Source organism: Phocoena sinus, chromosome 12 (genome assembly GCF_008692025.1).
Source record: "Phocoena sinus isolate mPhoSin1 chromosome 12, mPhoSin1.pri, whole genome shotgun sequence".
NCBI classification, from domain to species: Eukaryota; Metazoa; Chordata; class Mammalia; order Artiodactyla; family Phocoenidae; genus Phocoena; species Phocoena sinus.
The window spans coordinates 13,701,683-13,726,894 of record NC_045774.1 but is presented as its reverse complement, the minus strand read 5'-3'; the positions used below and the strand labels follow the sequence as shown (position 1 = coordinate 13,726,894).

The 25,212-nt window shown below is 37.6% G+C and overlaps 1 protein-coding gene across 20 annotated transcripts in view; it reads right to left on the bottom strand.

Moving 5' to 3' along the window:
- SYNE1 (spectrin repeat containing nuclear envelope protein 1) overlaps window positions 1-25,212 on the bottom strand; it is a 457,069-nt gene that overhangs the window by 267,629 nt on the left and 164,228 nt on the right. For all 20 annotated transcript variants that reach the window (XR_004352467.1, XR_004352466.1, XR_004352464.1 and 17 more), the window contains 12 exons: window positions 24,304-24,471; window positions 22,628-22,798; window positions 21,490-21,630; window positions 17,454-17,614; window positions 15,326-15,476; window positions 12,008-12,235; window positions 11,539-11,637; window positions 9,660-9,847; window positions 9,142-9,265; window positions 6,718-6,884; window positions 4,073-4,226; window positions 1,687-2,315 (listed from right to left, as the gene is read on the bottom strand). Coding sequence is in view for 14 of the 20 variants with exons in the window: in XM_032650736.1 (XP_032506627.1) it covers window positions 1,687-2,315; window positions 4,073-4,226; window positions 6,718-6,884; window positions 9,142-9,265; window positions 9,660-9,847; window positions 11,539-11,637; window positions 12,008-12,235; window positions 15,326-15,476; window positions 17,454-17,614; window positions 21,490-21,630; window positions 22,628-22,798; window positions 24,304-24,471 (2,381 nt within the window). In the remaining 6 variants the exon portion in view is untranslated. The remainder of the gene's footprint in view (window positions 1-1,686; window positions 2,316-4,072; window positions 4,227-6,717; window positions 6,885-9,141; window positions 9,266-9,659; window positions 9,848-11,538; window positions 11,638-12,007; window positions 12,236-15,325; window positions 15,477-17,453; window positions 17,615-21,489; window positions 21,631-22,627; window positions 22,799-24,303; window positions 24,472-25,212) is intronic.

Below are 25,212 nucleotides of genomic sequence, written 5' to 3'. Positions count from 1 at the left end.
TTTGAAAAGATTACCATTAGAATATGATTATGGTTTTTTTGGTCCTTAATATATTAATATTTGAGTATTTGTAAAAAAAAGTGGTCACAGAGAGGCAGCCACTGACTCTTGTAGTTCTTGCATTTTGGTATAGTGCTGACTATATGCATTATCCCATTTAATTCCCAAAGCAAAGCGGCTAGGAGCACGCATTATCAAAATATCTCCATTTTATAAGAAGAGAGGTGATTTGCTCAAGGTCACCCAGTAACACATGAGTATGGTAATGACTGGGATTTAATGATCAATAGATTCCAGGCAACACTTTCCATAGCCTCTGTGCAACCTTGGTGAGTTCAGTGTTGTGGGTACTGACGTGGCTCTCCAGTCCAACCCAGGCCTCCTCCAGCAATTTTAGGATCTCCTGGTCTGCTGGAACCGAGCCTGCGAGGAAGGGCCGTGCAGCACCAACCCTACCGCTCATTTCCTGGCTGAGCCATTTGCTCCTTTGCCACACTTTGCTCGTCCTTCTACCCTTACTCTGGAGGCCATTTTTCCTTCCCAAATTTTATTCCCTTTTGTAAATTTATTGCTAAGCTAGTCAGATAGCTTATTGCCCACGAGGCATATAACCTCAGGAGTCATTATCACCTAACCAAAGCCTTAGCTTGATGTTTGATTCTAGTTAAAAGGAAGCAAATGGCAATGACTGTGGCAGGGTCAATATAATCTTTATCAATTACGGGTGCCTTAGCATGAACGCATTTCTGCTGCTTCTTTGCCCCCTGAAAAATGCAACAGAAAGCGATGTTGAGAAGATGAGTGGGGAGAAGTTCTACTGAGAAGGAAAAAGAAGGTTGAAAAGACCGCTATAGTAAAAAATTACTTCTCAAATTTACTGCGGAAAAATAACTTTGACCCCCTAGCTTCTCTGTTAATCTCACCTGACAAAACCCCGACTTTGCTTAAACCCACTTCTCTGCATCCTCCACACCTCTAAGCAAACAGGTAAAAGTAGTGGGGGAGAACCACTTTGCCAGGCTGTTTGGTTCCCCTTCAAGTGAATGAATACAAATCTCAAATGGCAGCTTATCACTTACCAAGCACCAGAGGCGTCATTCCCATTTTTCCCTACGTTTTCTCCCCACAACTTCCTGTCACTCACTCTCAACTAAGGACCTCACTCCAGTCCTTTCTGAGAGGCTAGAAGCCACCGGGAAAAATTACCTCATATTTTACCACCAGAAATACAAATCTACTTCACTTTCTTTCTCCTCTGCCTTTCATTCTTGTTACAGAAGACGAGTCCCTTCTTCTATCAGTTAAAAACTGATTAAAAATAGATGATATGATCAATATACTCTATGGTAAATAGAGTGGCTTATATATACCTCTTAGGAAAGTCCTTAAGGAAAACAAGGAAATTTTAGTACTTCTTAAGTGTTAAAACAGTCACTAATTTTACCCTCAAAATATTTTTTTTTGGCCATGAGGCATGCAGGATCTCAGTTCCCCGACCAGGGATCGAACCCGTGCCCCTGGAGTGGAAGTACAGAGTCCTAATCACTGGACCGCCAGGGAAGTCCCCTCAAAATATTTTTTAAATAAGTAGCTAAATCTGGTACTATTATAGTTTTGCACAAGAGTTCATTCCAGACCAAATAAAAAGTACACGAGACAACCGGCTTCCACGCAGTTTCCATTCACCTCTGTTGAAGCGCTTGGCGGGTTAGTTCTTTCAGCTGCTCTCTGTCAGTCCTTTCTTCGATGTCCTCAATGCTTTTCAGCAACTCCTCTTTCTGCTCTTGGAAGGCTTTCTTCAATACCGCCAGGGCGTCTGCCTCACTCTGCTTGGTTCCCAGAAGGTTCTGGATCCTCTCTAATTCAAAGCAGAGATGATCAGCTGTAGTTCTGCAGGAAGTCCTCGGCTCAGAACTTCCACTTTTGAGATGGTATTGGGCTTTGGTAAGAAGACCATCGAGACTGATGGCAGTAGCTTCTAATGTTTTCACATCTCGGATAGCAGCCTTGAGGTCCCTTTCTAGTAAGTCAGACTGTTTCTTATTCATACTGTGGGTTGCTTCCACTGTTTGCCTCAGCCGGTGGAGAACCTCTGACAGAGAGGCATGGCCCTGCAGGAATTCTGCCAAGTGGGAGAGGGCAAGTTGCCGCCTCTCCACGACCTGGCTGGCCTCCTCAAACAGCTGGTAGCAGTCCTCCGCTTTGCCCTGGAGGAGGTGGAGGTCCTCAGCGCGGCCCAGAGCACCCAGCTTCGCTAGGTGACCCTGCAGACTCTGCAGTTCTCCCTTTTTGCTCTCTACTTCTGCCGCATGGTCCTGGAAGAGGACAGAGTTAGTTATTGATTCCCCAGATACACTGTTTTACCGACACAGATATTGTCAGGATTTGTGATGTCAAGATACATTTTAAATGCAATGGATGACATAAAGGTCAACTATGGCGAATCTTGTAGAAACATTTTTTAAATTTCTTTTGTTTTGCTTTATCTCCATATTTCACATAAAGCATAACTCTCATTTGGAACTAATTCATTCCATGGAAAATAATTTCTTTGTGGATAGAAATAGCGAAAAGAAATTATAGATATATATAATTATATACATATGTGTGTGTATACAGACATCATACCTATATGTATATATCTTTTAAAATCTTCCAAATATTCGATTTCTTTTAACGATACATATGCCTACAATATAACTAAAATATATATAGAATTAGTTCTATTTTAGAATTAATTAATTTTAATTTAGAATTATTAATATATGGAATTAGCTCTATTATATATAATGCATGTTATATATTTACATTGTAAATATTATAACAATATATTTATATACAAATTATAGTATTTATATATTAGAGCTAAGCTCTATTATATACAATACATATATTTATATTTTACATATAATAATTTATTTATATACAAATTACAATATTTATGTATATATTAGAGCTAATTTCAACAGTTTGCAGGGAAGGAGTGCAAGCAACAGATCAACATTAACACCTGTTCAGAGGTAGTGAATAAGGCAGGTAGAAACCTGCACAAGTTTTAGCTGCCTTCTTTTTAAACAGATGTAGATTAACCAGGGTGAGCCTGTTGTATAGGAAATTTGGCTAGCTGTCAATAAATCTGGCTTAAAATCCAGCAGAGATGTGCCAACGATCTCAGCATGGTTCCCATTAAAGACGAGTCATCGTCTGTCTTGATCTTGACCACAGTGGCCTAAATATTCTCCTCAGCTTGACTACTAAACTTTTGAGGACTTCTTTGAGCATTTACGTTAGAAAATTTACAAATCCGCTGTCTGCCCCTCTGCGGTATAAATTTTTTTAAAACCTCTGGCCAGCTTTACAACTCAGAATATCTTTCTCAAGGACAGGGGAGCCATCCCTTTGAAATGTAAGTCATTAAGTAAGACAGTATCCCTGACTCCTAACAGGAATATATGAGGAAGTACTTTTCCTTTGGGTAAAACTAATTAGCAAACCCAGCACAGAGTCAGCACTCAATAAATATTAAGTGTTTTATTATTAAATATTGTTATAAGCTTACTATGTAGCTTATCTCCGACTATTCCAATGCTTGATGGTCAGTATCTGATTTTTTAAATGTTTTATTTTTTGATGCCTGGATAGATATTATGTATAAATTATAAATAAGGAAAATAAATCATAAATTTTAAATAACTTTCAGGCTAAAGAGTAATTCAGAAAAACTCTATCATTAAAGCATTGGAATTCAGTAGTAGTTTTCAGCATTGGAACAAAGCAAACGAAGCTAAAAAAAGGAACATTCTTATCACTTCACCCTACAAATCATTTGCTCCACTTTGAAGGAACAGTGTCTTAAGGTGGTTGCCTGTTGTAACTGAAGTAGCTTTATCTGTTTAATTTGTCTGTATAACACATTGCCTGGACCCATATGCTCAACTATTAAAACATTTGCATATTAGTAAGAAGTTAAATTGCTGTCAAGTGTTTTTTTTTGTTTAATGCTGCATCCCTTCATAATTCAAGAGCTCTCTCTTATAAATAAATTCTTCAGTCTTAAAAGAATGCACTTTACCTTGTGCCGCCTACGAGCTGCTTGATGGTCCATTATGCTTATCTCAGAAGTCATCTGTAATTCACTGAGGAACAGCTTAATCCAGACAGAAAAGGAAAGCAGCAGTTCATCAAATTGCTGGTGTTCAGCGACCACAGACTGAAGAAAGTTAATCCTACGTACAGAAAGGTGTTGAAGTTAAAATGCCCCACAGCTGGACAGAATGATGATACGTTTTTTGGGATAAGCTTAACCAAGGGCAAAAGCAGTGTTGTCATACACGGACAGACCAGAACTCTTGGTGTTTTCTACTTCTCACACCCCGCTTCTCTCACACTTTTCCTGTCCCAGTTAATGTGACCACCATCCACCCAGATGGTCCCACGAGTCACCCTTCATCCCTCCATTTCTTTACCACCACATCTGCTCTACGCTGATCCTGTCAGCACCCCCATCACGGTACGTTCTGTGCTCTTCTCTCCGCTTCTACATGCTGGTCTGACTCTCTTCATCTGCCGCCTTGCCTCCGACTGCTGCCACATTGGCCTCCTTCCTGCCACCGTGGCCTCCCTTCAATCCACGTTGTAGGTAGAAGCCAGAAATGACCTTAATGTAATCAGAACATTCTCTGCCAAGCTTAGACACGGGGGCAATTTCCTGTTGCACACAGGAAGGCAAAACTCCAAAACTCCTTACTGTGGCCTACGAAGGATCCCACGTAATCAACTCCTGTGCCCTCATCTGATACAGCGAGGCCTCACACTGCCACTCATCTCTGTTTCCCCAATATCCCAGCTCACTACTGTCTTAGAGACTTTTGGCTCTCCCTGCCTGTATCCTTTGCCCCCAAAGTACCATGAATCTGCTTCCTACACAGCATCCGGATCTTAATAGATGTTACGTCCCCTGAGATGTGGCTTGGCCACCCAATCTACGGTCCCTGACATATAACCCTATTTTGTTGTTTTCGTATTACTGAACACCACCGGAAACAGTCTTGTTCATTCATTTGATTAATGATACATTTATCCTCTTCCTCACTGAATAAGAGATTGGACTTTACTTGCTTTGCTTACTGCTATATCCTTAGTACCAAGAAAGGTGCCTGGGATACGGTCAGGGATCAATCACTGCTTGTGTAATAAATTAGATGGATAAACAATAGGTGATCTAAGGTCAGAGTCCAAAGCTGGCATTAAGAATAATACCTTAATCAAATATTAATATTTGTTACAATGGCTCATATCCAAAGTTCAACTTTTTAAATAGACTTTCATGTTTTAATCCTTACAAAACCTTCTACACATTATCTTTACAAGCATATACTATATTTTTAATGCTTTTATACATTTGTATCATTTTAAAACCCTTTACTTTCCCTCTGGGAGACAGGCAGAAGGCAGATCCTCCTCTATTTTACAAAAAATAACTCATCTTTCAAGAGTCTGGCACCAAAACCTTTTGTCAGCCTTTCATGAACCCATTCAAATGTCCTTTCTTTTTGTTCCCATAATACCCTGTGCTCACCTCTCATTGGATTTCTTGTTATTCTCATGCTGATCTCTAAAACAGTTGAGGTCAGGTTTTATTTACTTTTATGGTTTCAATTTCTGATATGGTGCCTTGTACTCAACAGGTACCCAATAAACATTTGCTAATTGACTAAATGAATGAACAGACAATGGAACAAATACAAGTTCCACGGAGGTGAAGAGCAGAACTCTCTTTACTGTTGCGATAACCCCAACACTCATTGTACTCACGTGCAGTACTCACTGTAAAAACTCAGTAAATATTTGCTGAATAAATAAATTAAAATTTGACTAGAAAGGTTAAATGCCTTATTCAAGATTACATGGACAATCAATACCAATTTAAGTCAAAAACTTGTTTTCTGGCATCTTAGAAAGGAATAAATGTCAATTGTTAATCATCTAGTCAATTGACACTTAATTTTTTTTTAATTTTTTGTTAATCATCTAGTCAATCGACACTTAATTTTTTTTGTCTCCTTTTAATATAATAATTTCCCTGCTCTCTACAAAAATATATATAGGAATGAAATGGAAAAAAAATACATATCCTTTGTTGAGAAATAACACGTGAGGCAAAATTTTAATTACCTTTCTTTTCCTGTACGTAAACAGCTTGGGCAATAATAATACAAACCCGAGTAATCCTCTGCTCTTCAATATTGTTCAGCTAATTGGATCATTTGCCCAGATTGCAAGACTAAAATTTTGAATTGAGGTTCATTAGAAATACTAATTATTAAGCACTCTGATTTTTTTTTTTTTTTTTTTTTTTTGCAGTACGCGGGCCTCTCACTGTTGTGGCTTCTCCTGTTGCGGAGCACAGACTCCTGACGCGCAGGCTCAGCGGCCATGGCTCACGGGCCCAGCTGCTCCGTGGCATGTGGGATCTTCCCGGACCGGGGCACGAACCCGTGTCCCCTGCATTGGCAGGCGGACTCTCAACCACTGCGCCACCAGGGAAGCCCAAGCACTCTGATTTTTAAAATGACGAATAAAGTAGTTTTCTTCCCTTCTATAATTATGCCCTGAATAATTGGGTTAAATAAAGTAAACAAAGCTAGGCTTTCTTAATTTATATGCTCACCATTTAAAAAAATGAACAATACTAGAAGCTTTTTTTTGAAACCAAACCTTTTGCTAATTATCTGAGGCAGATCTCTCCATCTCTCATCCAGATGCTCCAAATGTAGTTTCATCATTTTCACATCATCTTTGGAGGCCACTGAGAATAGGGATTCCTTTAGTTGCAATAGGTTGCTATAGTTTGAGGCCTGAGATACAATTTCATTTTGCAGCCCCTGAGAAAAAACAGAATGGATTACAGATCTCACCCCAATGAAACTGACCAGGAAGGACCACGTGACACAGGTGGTTGCTGTCCAAAGGTTTTGTGTGCTTGCAAAATGGAGGTCATTGGGACCAGGCTAAAAACGGTTTTTATCCCTTGGTTTAGAAATGGATCCACTTAACCTCTAATGCAACATTAAAAATGCTTCTGAAACCTGAATTCGTTTCCCAGTGCCTGGGTTATATTAAGTTAGGCAAATTTAGAAGCTGTAGAATTTCTTTCAGAATAAAGAAACTGAGTAGGTGAAAAGAATCAAAGAAAAACTGTTGCTGAAGAAAAACAAAGCATATCTAACAATGACAGAGGTACAATTCTAGGTACTGGGAACACAGTGTGTCTCTCTGTTTAAAGACTACATTAGGCCAAACCAGGGAACTTAAAGGGTCTTCATTTTACTTTCGTGCAACAGAACTACTCATTTTTAAATCAGGCAATGAATCTCTTAGGTGATGAGAGTGGTGCATAAAAGCTGTGGTTCCTACCTAATAAGAGATAACAGATAAGCACTGTATAGACAGTTGTAGCATGGCACATAGTTGATGCTTGTCAAAATGTTTTCTTTCCCCTCCCTAGTGAGGCCACATGTGTGACACAAGCAAAATTGCTACAGGTATCAGAGGGAGGAGTACACAGCCTATGGACAACAGGAAAGACCTCAGAGGAGAACCAGGACTTACGCTGAGCTGGATGAAGACACAGGCCAGGAGGTGGGAATGTACAAGGAATGTTCAGACCATGGTAGGGAGGCAGCTTGGCTGACACAGTGCCTGGATGGGGGCCAATCTTGGTCCTCTAATTTGTATAGCACTGTTTTCCACACAGAGACACGTACTTATTTACTTACTGATTTACTTATTTATTTATGGCTGCTTTGAGTCTGTTGCTGCGTGCGGGCTTTCTCTACTTGCGGCGAGCGGGGGCTACTCTTCGTTGCAGCGCGCGGGCTTCTCATTGCAGTGGCTTCTCTTGTTGCAGAGCATGGGCTCTAGGTGCGCGAGCTTCCACAGTTGTGGCTCACGGGCTCTAGAGCACAGGCTCAGTAGTTGTGGCACACGGGCTTAACTGCTCCGCGGCATGTGGGATCTTCCTGGACCAGGGCTCGAACCCGTCTCCCCTGCATTGGCAGGCGGATTCTTAACCACTGCACCACCAGGGAAGTCCAGGAATACAGTTTTATATGGGCAGATATCTTTGTATCATTTTTAAGAAAAGGAGCTATGACTTCCCTTCTTAGAACAGCCCACAATGCATTTATAAGAAGATAAACACTGGTTTGTGGACTGAGGGTTGCCCTTTATCCTCAGGCAGGACAGTCACTGGAGGTTTCTGAGCAGGGACTTTTTGGGAGATTAATGCAGAACATTGGTGTTTGATAGACTAGAAAGGCAGGAGAACCAAGAGTGTGAGAAACCCTCAAAGTCAAGGTAGGAGAACATCTGAAGATGGGGGGATAGGATCAGATGCTACAGACATGCTCTGATGGAGTTTTTAGAGAAGCAGTTATGAAAACTAAAAGAACTAGTTTCCTCTTAAACATTTTGTCAAAGGTGATGGGAGAAAGTTGGGGTGTAAATCTGCTACACAATAAGTATCTTTTGTGAAGCAATATTGCCTGTTGAATTTTCTGGCACAGATAGCATCGCTTAAAGCAAGTCATTAATCTCCAGAAATCAGTAACGTTGTCTGCAGTTTCAGTAATACTCAAAGATTATTTTAAGTATAAAAAGTTGGCTTCTTCAAGAATGTACTGAGCTAGTATTCTTTGTCTTTCCATCTTCTGCATCTGTGCTTATTCATTTTATGGTGTCTTGCTTGAAAATAATCATTACTGTGACTTTTTTATTACCCAAAATTCATACAAGTGCAAAAGTAGAAGGAATACAGCTATTACCCAACTTCAAAAATTATTCACTGATGGTCAACCTTGTTTCATCTATGCTTCTACCCATTTCTCCTTCAACTCCCCTGCCAATAATTTGCATTCAAGTGCCAGACATTATGTTACAGGATTTTCTAATACATCATGGAAACTTATCATCACAAAGTTCACCATGACTTTGTCTTTCAGGTCAGGGCTGCTCTTCTTTGCAGGATCATGAAACGAGAACAAGAAGTTAAGTTGCAGAAGGGATTTCGTACTTGATTTTGTTTTACAACGCAACCATAACAAAGAGCATTTCATTTTCCTCTCACTTCCTTGAACTTGCCTGTACTAATTGAAGTTCATTCTCCACCTTGACTCTGTCTGCAGAAATGTTGGCTTCTGGGGGACTGGCTATAGCTTCACATCGCTCTAACCAAGTCAAAAAGGTAGACAGTTCTTTCTCTAGCCTACACAAAGCAGAGATAAGAAACAAATTCATGCAAAATTATCATACTTGAAAACTTTTCTGAAGTCGAGGGGTTCAACAGTAACCATTATAAATACCACAGTGTTTGTTGTCTTTTTCTAGACGTGAAGGTGGAAAAACCACTCCTTTCATGTTTGTGTATGAACTTGCACACGTGTTTAGATGTGTGCAACGTGTAAAGATACTCATACATCCCCTCCACAATCAGGGATCTTCATCTTATAATGAAGATCAATGTCTTCCCATGGTAGGCACATGAGCTGATGAGTTTTACGTGCGGGATGATCGTGTCCCATCACTTAAAGTCCAGAATTTCCTAGTTAGGAGCAGCTATTGAAACCCTGGCTGCCAACTGGAGAAGGAAGGCTGCTCACCTCTGCCAGTGGGTCAGCAGCTTCTCGAGCACAATCTGTCTCTCCTTAGTCTGACGCAGCAAACACTCATAGTTCTGCTTCAGGGCCGCAGCCTCCTGGATGGAGGAGTCTCTGTGAGAGACCTTGCGGGCGCTGGCTGACAGGGCAGCCACCGTGCTGGTCAGTGATTCCAGGGCCTGACAGAGATCCTGATGTGAGAGCAAAAGAGTTCCATGAATGCATAGCATCAAGAAAGGAGACCTAAGTTTTTCTTTGAGACCCGTTATCACCAAACTTTTTTGCAAAGGCATAAGAAACAGCAATGGTACTAAAAAATGTCTCTGCCCATGATTTTCAGCAAAAAAAAGTCTCTGCCCATGATTTTCAGCGAGACATAGTGAAAGTGACAAGCAAGTTACTTCATAAATGCAGAAGTCAAAGGTGAGAATGGAGAGACTATTCCCCAAATAAGAATTTGTTGCTGTTTATCTGAATAATTACAACTTTCCCTTAAGGATTTAGATAATTTGTGAAAATTGTTATTCATGTTATACCAAATACATTTTAAAAAACCCTACTCCTAATTTATAAGAGCAACATGCTATAATTTTATTAAAAAAATATATGGGAAGTTATGGCTGACATAGCTGCCGTCAGGAATCCATGATAAGAACAATTAGGGAACCTGAGAATGTGGCAGGCACTGTGTTATGTACATTATATATATTATCTCATTTAATCTTCATAAGAACCATAAGAGGTATGTTCTTTCATTTGCCCCCATTTTACAGATCAGAAAATCAAGACAGAGAAAAATAACTTGCTTTAGGAAATCCAAATATTAGAAACATACCATATTATCCTCTCTGGTACTCAACTGTTAACTTAGTTGTCTATTAAAATAATTCTATCCAATCTAATTTTCCTACTTTTCCTCATTTGGGGGTTATTCTTTTTTTTTTTTTTTTTTTTTTTAAATATTTACTTATTTGGTTGAGCCAGGTCTTAGTTGTGGTAGTGAGCTCCTTAGTTGTGGCATGCATATGGGATCTAGCTCCCTGGCCAGGGATCGAACCCGGGCCCCCTGCATTGGGAGCTCAGAGTCTTACCCACTGCGCCACCAGGGAAGTCCCTGGGGGTTATTCTTTTAAAAATTACATAAGTAACACAATAATGCATTCTTATGATAAATATTCAAACAATGTAAATTCCACTTTCTCTTCCACTTGTGCTTTTGTCAACTGTTTGCTATTACTGTGGCCCCTTTCTCTGTATTTGTGCATACACGCACACATAATAGAGATTATATATATATATTTCTTTTTCTGGTTTATTAATTAACACACTTCTCTTGAGTATTTCTTTGTGCATGATTCTCTTGCTTTGCTCCTTCCTCTGAATTCTTCCAGAGGCATCTATTGCTTTGCAAAATATCTCACAGTGGTTACCAGTTCAGGGACCAGATCAAAAAAGCTAGCCATTGGGGAAAAGATCAGTGAGGACATAATCTTTGCACATCTGAGTGTAGTGGGTTAGAATCTGAAATCTGCTCTGCAAATGTATACATATTTTTCTGCACATTTAATTTTTTATAATGTTGGCAAGAGGTAACGGGGCTTATTACAGCTATAATCTGAAAAAGTTACCTGTTCTAATTATGAGAGAGAAATATATCTTAAATGACTACTCTTTAAAATACATTTTTAATGAAAACTTATTTGCACAGTTATATTTCTTGTGTTATATGAAGTGAATATGTTTGATCTATATTATTCCTCAAGTAACGTACAATTTTTTTCAATTTTAACTCTAATAAAGATATTTACTGTTTTCCTTTCAAGCAGGAATTATCACATTTCTGAGTAGATAAATAAGAAGAAACGTTGAAACACGCTCTTACCATATGTTCTTGGAGAACTTTGTATGTTTCTGTAGCTGAAGAACATATCTTAATTGGATCAGCAAGTTTATCTTCAAATTCAGACAGAGTCTGCTGGATCTAAAACATTGGTAATATATAAAAATGATGTTGGGGAAAACATACATCAAGATGTGCAAAAGAGCATGCCTATCTTTTTTGGATAACGTTCAGTGGGATGATAAAATCTATTTTAAAAAAAAACCCAAATCAATGTGTTCCACTATCTGAAAGAAATATAATTAAGACTTAATACCTATCTGAACACAATATATAATGGCATTTTTATATTCCCTGAAAAAAGGTTACATATAAATTACAAACTCAGTCATCACTGACAACTTGGTAAATAACTGGCAAATTGTGTCTTTTCCTTATTCCATTATTTCTGGACAATTTATAAAATGCAATGTGAAATAGGTAACTTTAGCATGCAAGGACCAATTGTTACCTTTTTAAGATTCTCTTCAAACTTTTGCTGCTGAGATAAATGTCCCAGGATTGTTCCTTCCAGACTCTGTGCATGTTCTCGGAGTTCTTCCCAGTATCTTATTATCTGTGTTAACTTGGCTTTGATTCGAGCAGATTCTCCAGTGGTAATAAACTGAGCAAAAGACTGAGCTGCTTCTTCTAGTCCTGTAATGCTGCCGATCTTACTTTCTATTTCCTGAATCGTGACCTAATATTTAAAACAAGAAAAATGACAATGGAGGCTGAGCAAGGCTGCCTTCCTGAAATGATATAATCATCTGCAGAGAGAGAAAATCAGCAGAATTTTTCCTTAACTGACATTTCAACATACTTGCACCCGTTAGAAAGCAGCTAGCTACAAACAAACACCATGTGTTTCCTGACCTCGTTTGGGGAGGATAGGTATGCAGACAATGTCTGAAAAATACACACTGGTGGTGGTCATACTCGCTGGATGTAGAATAAGGAGAAAAGGCCACCCCTACTCACAGTGAAGCAAGAACGTGTCCCTGGAACTCTTACAGTCTCTCTGAAGGTACAGAGAATTCTCTGCTTATCCTATGAGTCAAGAGTTTTGACCAACTGGTCTGGGAGGTAGTATGTTCCCAAACTCATAGGAATGCTAATATTGGCATTCACTTAATCTTCCTAAAATGAAGCTGAGTATTTCATATTTTACCAACTAAAAGCTTTTCTGATTCTGCTCCCACCTAAACCCAGTCTTTTCATATTTATCACCTATACTTTATGCCAATGGTTTCCAAATTTGGAATACATTAGGGTCACCTGGCTCCAACCTCAGGGAGTCAGACTCACTGGGTCTCAGGCAGGGCCCACTTCGCAGCTCTGACAACTTCCCGGGTGATGCACTGTTGCTGACCCAGAAAATCCACTTGGGGAAGCACCGCTTTATTCACTAGCTGCAGACTCTATAGTAAGGAGCCTACAGACTATGACTTCCATTTGGGGCAGGAGGACATTTTACCTATGAGCCAACCCAAGAAAAGTACTGAAAGTGGGCACATGCGTGTGCGTGCGCGTGTGTTGGGGGGGCCTCTTATAAACAGAGGTTTATTTATTTATAAGAGAAGAAAACTGTTTCTCTGAGAAAAAGAGCCAACCAAACCATTCAATCAAAATAAAGCCAAAAATTCAGACAAGTCTCAGTTTCAAATAATTTAAATAGAAAATACTGTTACCCTAGAAAAAATAAATGTGTGACTTCTGTCTAGATGAGACAACAGAGTCAGAAATAACTTCTGTTTAGATAAGACTCTTGGAAATAGCTGGCATCAGATTAGTGCCAGTTACACATCAGCTGTTTGTTTTTATTTTTCATATTCATGACTATAGTGGTATTTGTTGTTTGAGCATTAATACAATCTTTCTTTGTTTTGCTGTTTTTTAAGATGATTTTTTTGGGAAAAATTACTCATAATTCAACAAATGTATTTTGAGTTTTTTATGTGCTAATAGCTGTTCTAGGTGCTTCCAACACCTCGGTGAAACCATCTTAGTTAAGATCAAAGTTCTTAGTTCTTAGAGTACTATATGCCATTAACAAATTCATAGATGCAAACTATATAATTATATGGTTGGATTGTGGCAGAAAAAATTTCCAATCCACGAAGAGAAGATGGAAGATGAACCCAGTGTATGTTCTTACCATTTGTGAGTTATCAATTAGGAATAAGAAATTAGTCAATTTGGAATAGCATGTAATAAAGAACAAAAATGGGCTTATAGGTAAATATCTTCACAGCAACACTCAAATGCTTCATTAATTTTAATCCAGAGTTTGAAGTGAAAATACCATGACAAGTGTTAACGTATTTTGAATATTTCCTATAATGTAATCTTCTGTTTGGAAATAGAAAGTGAACCTATGAGCCTCAACTCCACAGTACAATGTATTCAACTCTATCTTTGCTTATTTCTAGCAAATATATTTTTGCTGATACTCATATTCATTTTTAGATAGTTTTCAAAGTGCCATGTTGGAATATTAAAATGTATTTCAGCCTGATGGCATGGGAATCCACAACTGAATGTTTATATACTTAAAATACTTAATCATTTTGTTTCTTAAAAACAATGTGATGACATTTGATCACTGACATATTTCAGAAGTTCTGGAATTAAGGTTTAAGAAAATAGAAAAATGAATTCGAGAAAGGATAAACAAGTTAAAGGGTGTATGTCAAAAATTTTTGAAGGTTGAGACAAAACTATTTAAATGCGCTATTCTTCGTTTTCTTAGAATTAAACGGCAACTTTTAAGAACAGTTTTAAAGATTAAACATATTTCGTTCTTTAATGGCTGGGCATCTGTTTTGCCTAGTATATCACACAAGACATAAGCTAGACAGAATACACCAGACTCCATGTATCCCTGACTGCAGAAGATGTGTGACAAGCAATCTGCACAGCTTGCAATCTTAGCTAAACAATATTGCATCCTCCCACTGTGCACATGGCAGTGACTTGTTCTGAGTCGTAATGTGAAACCTTCCCTCACCTTGGTATTTATTTTACTATATTTAATCGAATGAAATGGCAAAGGGTTTTCCCACTCCAAAAAAACTGAGCTGAGTTAGAAAAAGAAGCGGTTGAATTGTGAAAATGTGTTGTGTAAAAATAGCATAAAAGAAAGAGAAACGAACATTCAGAATTCATTTCTTTCAGCCCATTTTTTTTCTTAAGCCACTTGAATGAAATGGACGATGACAGTCTATGTACTTGGTTATTTTAGAACTGGAGGATAACATATCAGAGCGTCTCAGTCCATGCCCCCAAGGGCATCATAAATGCCAGCATTAGATCGATGGAATCTGATTGCTTCACGTGAAGAAAGTAATTTCTCCAACCCCTCCTTGTGGCTGGTGAGGGTAAATGCCACCAATACTTGAGCTAGACATTTAGAATAGTTCTTAAAAATAAGGTTGTAGATGATGAACACATTTCATGGCGCATAAATCCATCAACAGGGCACTCTGATGGGGTTAATTCAAAATCAAGGAAAAGAATAATGTAACCATAAAAACATTTTAATGATATCGCACACAATAATGACTTTGAATGCATAAGCCAGACAATATTAATACATAATTCCATCTATTAAGTGTTGCCCAGTATCAGTCAAGACCTTTTAGCTCAGCATTTTGTGTGAATTTAATTTTAATAGAGTCACATAGCAACGATAGATTTGTTCTGGGGACAAATAGCATTTGATGAAATGTAAGAAAGGCGCTCTTAAAACCTAGACATGGATTATAAATGTAACTTGTGAGCAGGTCACCTTAATTTGGTTGATTTGTGTGTCCATGGCAGATGACGAAGTTTCCAAGTCATTGAGTTCTTTTTCTTTCTCAGTTATCCAGACGGACAGGGTCTCAAAATTAGTGCCAAAATGATTCCACTTGTTTTTCACCATTTCCATGGTTTTAATACTAAAATTAACCAAATTAAGTAAATAAAATGCAGTATCTTAATAGAGAAAAACAATACATTTTCCTTTCAATCACCAGGTGAAGAGATAGTGAAGACATCTGTGACCACATCAAAGCTGAAACTATTAGAACGGGGGGAAAAAATGCACATTTGATCTGAGTTAGTCCTCAAGTATTCCTGTCTCTCCTGAGAATGAGGTAGCACTAAGCTATGTTATGGATGGAACTGTGCTTTGAACAAAATATTGCTGGGTCCAAAGGGTTTGAATCCAGGCATAATCTTGTTAAACGGTGCACGTGGACAGCAGTTGCCAGACTTATTTTAGTAAACTTCTCACCTAGATTCCAGTGCACACAGTTTTTTTAACAGTCCTACTTTTGTCAACGTGGCCCTTTGGCTCTTAGAGGAGAGATACTGCAGTGATGCTTTATACTCAGAGATCTTTATAAAATACATCTTTATGAAGCCAGATAAAGCTTGCAATCAGAATCCCACGCTGCCGTGCAGGAACTGCTTCTGTTATTAGAGTGGAGGCTGCCATCTATTATCTATAACAATTTCAGCTATTCTTAGATGTCTGTATGATCGATCTTGATTCTAACAGACTTTATCAATTCTTGTACATGAGCACCCTAACTGCTTTTAGACAACTTGGGACTTATTTGTAATAAATCTAGTGAATAAAATTTCAATTATAGGTTCCCAGTTTGTATTAGTTATGCACATATAGCCATGTGACAGTTATGCATATATAACCAGGTGATTATGGCTTTCAGTTTAGAAAAAGACTGGGAAACTAAGAGTATATCATTGAACTGTTAAGTCCTTGGGTTAAAAAAAAAAAGAAGGAATTTCCCTGTTTACCAAAAGGCACTTGAAGACATCAAGGAAAATACAATGGCATCATTGATTGTCAAATTCAATAATACTGCAGCCTCAAATGTACACCCTGGATGAGTCTACGCTCTCATCAGCACAGTTAATTCAAGCTATATTATACTTCAATTTTTTTAATGAAATAAAGATTCAAGTGGATATTTCTAATGGAAGTAACTTCCTTTCTAATAAACTCTAAGTTTTACTATTTCTACCTTGATAGATAATATTTAAAGGTTTAAGTCACAATTTACTTGAAATAAATTATTTAATAAATTTTAAAGTTTAGACAAAGGTACAACATTAATTATAAGGTGTTAATAGTATTAAAAACGAATTTTACATTTTAATACTCATCTAGAAATTATGTCCTATACCTTAAAAACAATACATGTTGGTGAGCTGCCACCAAATAATCTTTAAAATAGAACCATTCAGCCATATTATTTTGAGGAACACTGGTCATATGTTTATCCCCTCCAAATTTTTGTGTGTGTCTATCTTGTACATAACAGGATACCATAGGCCAAACTATTTTCTTTCTTTTTAGATATTTAAACACTAAATGTTTAAAAATAAAATATATTTTTGAAATTAATTTTTGGAAATAGTATACAATCGGTGACAATTTGAACACTGAGGCACCGTAAGCAAGCTCTGTGAGCTCCTTGGAGTTGGAGATGCTTGGTCTATGCCATATGTATTTAGGCCTAGAATCTACACAACCAAAAATCTACCCTTCCCTCTAACTGGTGACAGCAGAATAATACAGTAAAAAAATTATCTTAAATATTGGTTCTTTTTTGAGATTCCCTTCTCCAGTGTACAAAGGCCACTGAAATTTTATAGATATGGCTTTCTCATGAACAGAATCAGTTTACGATGCAAAAACCACATCACTTATATTTTTCTGCTCTGTTACACATGTTGGATTCTCTATTGGTGATATTGTCTTTTGAATTGTAAGTTGCTTCCTCAAAACATGCTGAAATACACGGACACTTGGAGATTTTAAAAGAATGTTTTGAATACAATATACAGGGAAGAGTGTATGAAACTTTATCTCAGAGAAGAAAGTTTAGGACTTGTCAAGCACATACTCTTCTTCAAGTGTGTCTTCTAATCTTTTGACTTGCTCTTGGATTGACTTGGCCTGCCGTTGAAACAGCTGCTTATTCTTGGGCCCAAGTGGGATCTCTGAAGCTTCCTTCACAAGATTCTCAGCCTGGACTGCAATACCTTCTGTTCGTTTAGAAAACTCCTAAAAAAGATACTATAATTGTTAGAACAGCATCTTCTATTAAGCTCTGCCCTCAAAGAAACTGCACATACTGTAGTCTCCCCCAGAATAGATGGATAGATAAATAGATAGATTCAAACATATAAGAATGTTGGCATATAATATTCTTAGCAATAAAACAGACTTTTTTCATCATGGCCAAAATAGACACTTTGTTAAATTATTTTCATTTTATATAAGTGAAACCACAACCAGACCTTCATAGTTGGAGAACTACTTTCATAGTTATCCAACAATTCTCAAAAAACCGTGTACTCCATTGTCTCCCGGTTTGGGTTTTTTGTTTAGAATTCTGAGCCACATTACAGTAATTAACTTGTCTACACATATGTTAGTTTATTACAGGCCAGTTGGGCAATGATCATTAGTGATTTTTTTTTCAGTCATGAAGATAACAGATTTCTAGGCCAGTGAATATAAATACTTGTTTATTTAATTGAAGGATATCTTAGTCAACACAGAGTATCACTGATCTTTAAAAAAACATTTTGTTAACTAGTTCTCTGAAAAGAGCTATAAACTGATCTTAATGCTGTTAAATCTTGTTTACTATATATCCATATACTACACGAGGGAAAGAAGATAAGTTATGAACTACTCAAACCTGGACTAGGGTTCTGGATTTGCTACTTACTAGTTGTTCGTCTTTGGCAAATTACTTTTCAGGCTCTTTCACATAAAACGCAGATAGTAATACTTTTCTCAAAAGTTTACTGTTAACATTTCATTAGCAATTTCATTTTTAAGTGCCCGGCACTCTGGCATACCTATTATCATTTTTTTTTTTACTACCTTCACATAAAATTGAGGATAAAATGGTTTATAAAGTTCACACACTGATTTTCAATAACAGTGAATCACCTTAATTCAAAAATTAATTTCATATATTTGAGGCACTGGTAAATTTTAGTTATCTCAACTTTGTCAGGTAAATATATTGAATACTGAATTAGAAAAGGTAAACCCAGAGACAATCCTGAGTGGGAAAAAAGTAACTTAGGGTCTCATTTCTTCTCCTGGATTATATCAGAGGAGCTTCAAATTTTGATCATAAACTGCTCTCTCCTAAATAAGTAGTGTAAATAATTTTTAAAAGTCAGACTCCTGATAGCCACCTTTTCCTACAGAGCCTCTCTCAAAATCATTCCATAACACCATATAAGATAGTTACTACATAATACTACTTCATCTTCATGTTTGAAAGATTTAACGTCCTCATAGAAAGATCAACATTACTTCAGAGAAGTACCCTGCAATTTGAAAGAATAAGAATGAGTAAGTACATCTTCCTTATGGTTGAGAGATTTGTAATATCCTAAAATACAGTGTGTACTAATGTCACAACATTAAATTCTGTGGTTAGAAGCATCTACTATCACTATATGTGAACTTACTGTCATTGTAGATTCAATTGTGAAATCTGTGAATCACAGCAGAACCCCATGAATAAAATAAGAAGCATAAAAGTGTTTTTTCCCCCTAGTGTTTCCCTGAACCCAGGAAAACACATGGAGAAAGTAGAGTTATGTTTGAAAATGCTTATATACACTCAATCTGAGAGCCTTTTGTGGGAGCTACGTATGGGGAAAGCACAATGCAGAGGAATCCGAAGAACAGAATGACGTTGATAAAAACCAAATTAAACAAAACTAGAATAATGTTGTAAGGCTTTATCTCTATGTCCTAAGAAGACATATGAGTGGCAGCAGGGTGCAGCTGGAAAGAATGGACTGTGGCATCAGACAGGTCTAGAGTTGAAACTTGGCTCTGACCTTCACACACAAACTAGCTGTGGGACCTTGAGTCACACCACTCTCTGAATTTTCATCTCATCAGTAAAGCCATACTGTGAAGATTAAACACGATATTGCTATAAACACACACTGGCAGACAGAAAGCCCTCAAGTTCCTCACCACAACTACTCAAGGGTTACAACAGGCATGAAGGCTATATTAACAATGTCAAGGAAGCAGAGAAACAGAGAACGATTATTCCAGATGACGTATGCTTGTGCAGCAGTGTGTATCAGCAATTAGTGAAGTAACTCAGTTTTTCCATGAAAATATAATATGGAGGCTGAGGTTATGAGCTCTAGACTCAGACCTCTTGGGTTTGCATCCCAGCCTCACCAGTTAGTAATCCTGAGATCTTGGATACATTCAGTAACAACTTTGTACCTTATATTTCCTCATTTATACCACATGATTAATAATGGTAATAATCTCTAAGGATTAATAATTAATTAATTAATTAATAATCTCTAAGGATTATTTTGGTGATTAAAGAAGATGACAAACATCAAATGATTAGATCAGCAAATGGTGTATGTTCAATAATTGTTAGCTCACATCATTAAATCAATCCCAAAGCATGCAAGGTTATTGACTAAGGAGAATTTTAAAAATAAGACAAAAAGACCACATTTGTTTCATCTATAGCTGGCAAACCAATTCAAAGCAGCTGGAGCCGCAGGGTATCAGAAACTCTGGATGGAACCCAGGAGGAACACCCATGTGATAATTCACACAATACATGTGCTTGTATTTATAAAAGATACCTGATACATTTTAATATGTAAAATAATTAAAATTAAAAATAAATAATTTCTATTTAAATGGCTGATGAAAATCATACAGAATTGTAAGATTCTGTGGCCTTATAAAACTTCAAACTCCTCAGTGAGTTAATAACAGGAGAAATAGTGAAAAATTTACAGTACAAGAGACACAGAAGCCTTCTACTGGTGAGAAAACGGAAGCACAGGGGTTTCCTTGCTAAAGGTTATGAAAGGATGGATGTAAGAACGTTCTTTCTTATACACTGACAAACACATTTCTACACTAATTCAGTCTTTCTATAAACCCAAAACATGTGCAATAGGAACCAAAGTGGCCTGTACGACTCTAAATGATTCACACAAATTTACTGGTCTGCTCTGAGTGTCCAAGGTGTTTGAGCTTACAGGGTTGAGCTTACCAAGCACACCTACTAAATATTATCTCTTGGATGTCCCACTGGACGTCAAACTCAATATGTTCAAAACGCACTTGTTCATCTTCCCCCATTAACAACTACTCCAATTTCCTGTCTCGCTCCCATTGTCTCCGTCAGGCTCAGAACCTTGGGTATCATGCTTTTTTCCCTCCCTTTGTCTCTTTTACATCTGTCCCAATATCTCCATTGCCATCTCCATTACCCTAATTCATGTTCCTATTCATGTACGCACGCAAAAACTTTATAACTAGAACCCATGACTCCAGACTTCTATGCTTTCAATGTTCTACACCTGCTTAAGAAACTCATCTCCCTAAAGGACAGCTCTGCTCACGTGACTCTCCTTCTTACGAACCTCTAGTGGTTCCACGTAGCCTAGAGAGTAACGCTTTAGGTCTTCAAGAGTCTTTGTGATGTGGCCCAACTTTCCTTTACAACTTCACTCCCCTTTTCTGCTTTATAGCAGAGAATCCCCATTTCTCACACTTTTATACTTCATGGCGTTTCCCATTACAGGAATGCTGGTTTTCTGCCCCAAACTCTCCTTTTCTATGTCTTACCTGCCCTTCGAGTTTCAGTTCAAAATATCACTGACTTCAGAAAGATGTTTTAGAAATTTATCCAACTATTAGGAAACTATTTCCCACTTTAATGAAAACATCTTGATGTTTCAATCTTATTTATAGTTTCATTCCCCAGAGCAACTTGACCAATGTGTTGAAGAGTGAATCATAAGTAAACAATAAAAATTGATTAAATAATTATAATAAGTAACGAAATGAAACACAGTTTTTCTTGGGAATAATGGGTACCAAGGGACTACGTGGTCTTGCCAATATACCTTTGTCTGTTCCAATTCTGAAGATAAGCTTTCCAAACTGCTAAAACTCAAGAAGCGCTCGTGGCTGGAACCTGTTTGAAAAAGGTATCTGACCACTGTCTCTTTGTTTGTTTCAAATCTCTCCCATTTTCTTAATGTGACCTAAATTAGAAAAAATAAATAACATATGATGTTATGAATTATCAGAATGTATCACAAAATATTGTCACATTTCCATCCATTTGTCAGGCTATTAACTTCCAGTTAACTTTCAGTTCAAATGTCAAACAATTACACAGAATAAAAATGATTTTAATGTCTTCTATAAGAATTCCCCTTTTGACTCTCAATTCATCTACCAAAAGAGGATGTATGGCCTAAGAGTCTGAGTTTTATTTATCTTCTGTAAAGTCCTATGAATCTTAGGATATTACTTAACTGTAGATAAGGGACAAAAGAAAGAAACCCTCCCAATGTCTCTCAAAAAAAAAAAAGGAAGGATGAAAGAGAGAGAGAGAAGGAAGTGCAGCAGGCGGTGAGCAGGGGGAAATAAAAAAATCCAAGAACTTTTTTAAGTTAATGTGTTAAGGACACAATAAACCATAAAGGTGTGACTGCTGGACTGTCCAGAAAAGTGAAATAATCCAACATCAATTTCTGGATTCAGACAAGTGTGGATTAAAATCATGGCTTTACGGGACTTCCCTGGTGGAGCAGTGGTTGAGGGTCCACCTGCCGATGCAGGGGACAGGGGTTTGTGCCCCGGTCCGGGAGGATCCCACATGCCGTGGAGCGGCTGGGCCCGTGAGCCATGGCCGCTGAGCCTGCGCGTCCGGAGCCTGTGCTCCGCAACGGGAGAGGCCACAACAGTGAGAGGCCCGCGTACGGCAAAAAAAAAAAAAATCTTGGCCACTGCTCAGTGATTTCAGGGAAACTCCTCTCTTTGTTTTTAAGCATCCACACTTGGAAAATGTGCTAATTACAGTACCTATCTCACAAGGCTGATGCTGTGATTAAAAGAGATAACTCATGTAAGTGTTTAATGGAATGCGGGCGCCTCAGAGGTGGGAACAATAAACCTTTGCTCCTGCTAGTAGGACATGTGTAACCTGTGACCCAGAAGTTAATACAGGCCATGACGTAACTTCCGGTCTCCTACCTGGATGCGGCGCTCCTGCTTCTCCCGGCTGTGCTCCACGTTGTCCAGGGTGCTCTCTAGCTTCTGCAGCTCCTCTTGGACTCGGCCAGGCAGCCCACCTTCTCCCTGCCGAGCCTGTGCGATCTGCCGCTGCACATCCCTCTTCTTTGCATTGATCATCTTTGTCTTTTGCTGGAAGCATTTGTTCAACAGATGGATAGAAATATTAACTGTCTAAGCACCCAGGCAGGGACATAAACACCCACACTTTAATAGTTACGGAAAGGTACAATCTCCCGCAGCAGGGGCCCAAACTGCATTTTAAACTTAGGATGAATAGTTAAGATGGTAATGAAGGCTCTATAGTAATCAAAGATGGGCATCATTTATAAATATTTTATGTTTTTAATGGGAAACAGCATAATTAATTTGGCCAGAGTGTTTTAATTGTGTGCTAATTTAGATAACATTTAGTATTTCGTGCAATACTACAGATGGAATTTGGCAGAACAATTCATTTGACATAATTCTCCTTAAAGAACTATATTCTGCCTAAAAACACGAAGTCCCAACTCCAATTTTTTAAAATCATCCATGCTGTAAAAATGTTAATTTGAAGAGATTTAATTCCAGGGTATATTCAGAATGATTAATAGTCTGAGATATTTGGGGAAAGATATGTTTTAAAATAAACTTTTTATTGAAGTATAATGTACACACAGAATGGTACACAAATCTCAAAACACAGCTTATGAATTTTCACAAAGTAAACACACCCATATAGCCAAGCACCTGGTCCAAGAAATGTGAAGAGTTTTTAAATATTAATGTAAATATCTATAATCTCATATTTCTCTGATTTAAAGTAAATTGAAACCCAAACAACACTTATAGTGATTGAGAACAATGTAACACTAAGCGTTATTTTCTTTTGGACTCACAGCCTTTTTATAATTACTAAGTAAATCTATAAAGCCTAAAGGCTGCTGTTTTATATATACTTTTAATGCAACTTCCATTTTGATATATTATTACATATAAAATTAGCTAACATTTTCTTATATATTAGGTTAGCTAAAATTCTGTCATTAGATTAATTTGAAAATCATACTTCCACTTATGTTGAGTTTGACAAGTAAAGCTGATTAAAATTGTTAATTATCAATATATGTACCAGAATTTCTTTAGTTCCGGTTCTAATCCTTTGTAGGGGCACACTCTTCAGAAAGGACTGGTACTTCATGTTAATTTATAATTTCCCAAACCAGGGTGTATTCAAAGTTGTAAACTGAAGAGCAAAGATTGCAACATAATAAAAGAATAGCGATCTCAAATATGAAGTAGTTTGTTTATGCTTTCCTTCTCTGTTATGAAAAGGACAATTTAGCAGTTTAGCAAAGGACAATTTTATGAAGGTTTTCATAGCAAAATCAACTTTTCTTCCACAATATTCCTCAAACTTTTTGGTATCATCAAATCGCTCTGGCTGAGAATTTATCTTGCCAAGATGTTCTAAAATATTTAGTGTTTAATAGAGCGGACAGAAGCGCCAAGTTTTTTTAACTATTCATCTGAGTTGCCTCCCAAGCTCCCCATCTTCCCCCCTCCAGTCAGTGGACAGACTTACTCTCCATCTCTCTGGTTCTCAGTAACTAAACAACTTTGCATAAATGCACTGAAGTAAACAGGCATCCTACCTGGTGATGAAAGAGTAGTTGCTGTGCTTCAAACAAATTTTCAGTGTCCAAGATCTTCTCGGCTTCTTCCTGGACTTCCTTAGAGCCAGTCATTAACCCTTCAAGGGAACTTTTGACTATTTCTTTGTACCGGACACAGTCTCCAAAGTTGCTTAACATCTTTTCAACCTAGATTTTCAGGAAAAATCAATCGATCAAACTGTTAGATTAGGGACATCTAATTTTCTATAGAGAATTTCAGATCTTTCAGAATCAGGGAACTTTGTCATCCAAGTGATCATTTTTTCCATGCTAGTTTATAAATGATTTCAAGAAATCCTGATAACTATTTATTATACTTTACATTCTTACATTATCTTCCCATGTACAAACTCATCAGATTCGTAAGACAACCTGGTCAGTAAAAATATTCTTTCAAGGGTAGACGTGGCCCTACTAGAAATGGAGTAGATGGTTTTGTATAATCTACCAAGGACTATAAACATTGAAATGTATATCAAGTTTAAAATGAGTAGATCTTGCCTGAAAGAGACTTTACTGGCCTGCGGACTCAACATGAATATTTTATTATTACTAGCTATCAGTTATTTACTCTGTTCCAGGCACTGCACTAAATCATTGCATTCAATTCTTGACACCACCTTTTGTGGTAAGTATTTTTAGCCCTGTTTTACAAGTACGTAAATCAAGGTCCAGAGATGTTAAATGACAAGCTCATGGTTACATAGGAAATGGGGTATCAGAGTTAAGCTCTAGAACTGGGCTCGTTTGACTCTCAAGTCTGGGTTCTTAACCTTAAACTGACCGTGAAAGAATGCTTTTAGTAAGAGTCAAAGTGTGGATCTATAAGCTTTGTACTTTAAATACAGACAGTTAACCTGAACTAACATCCAATAACGTCACAGACCA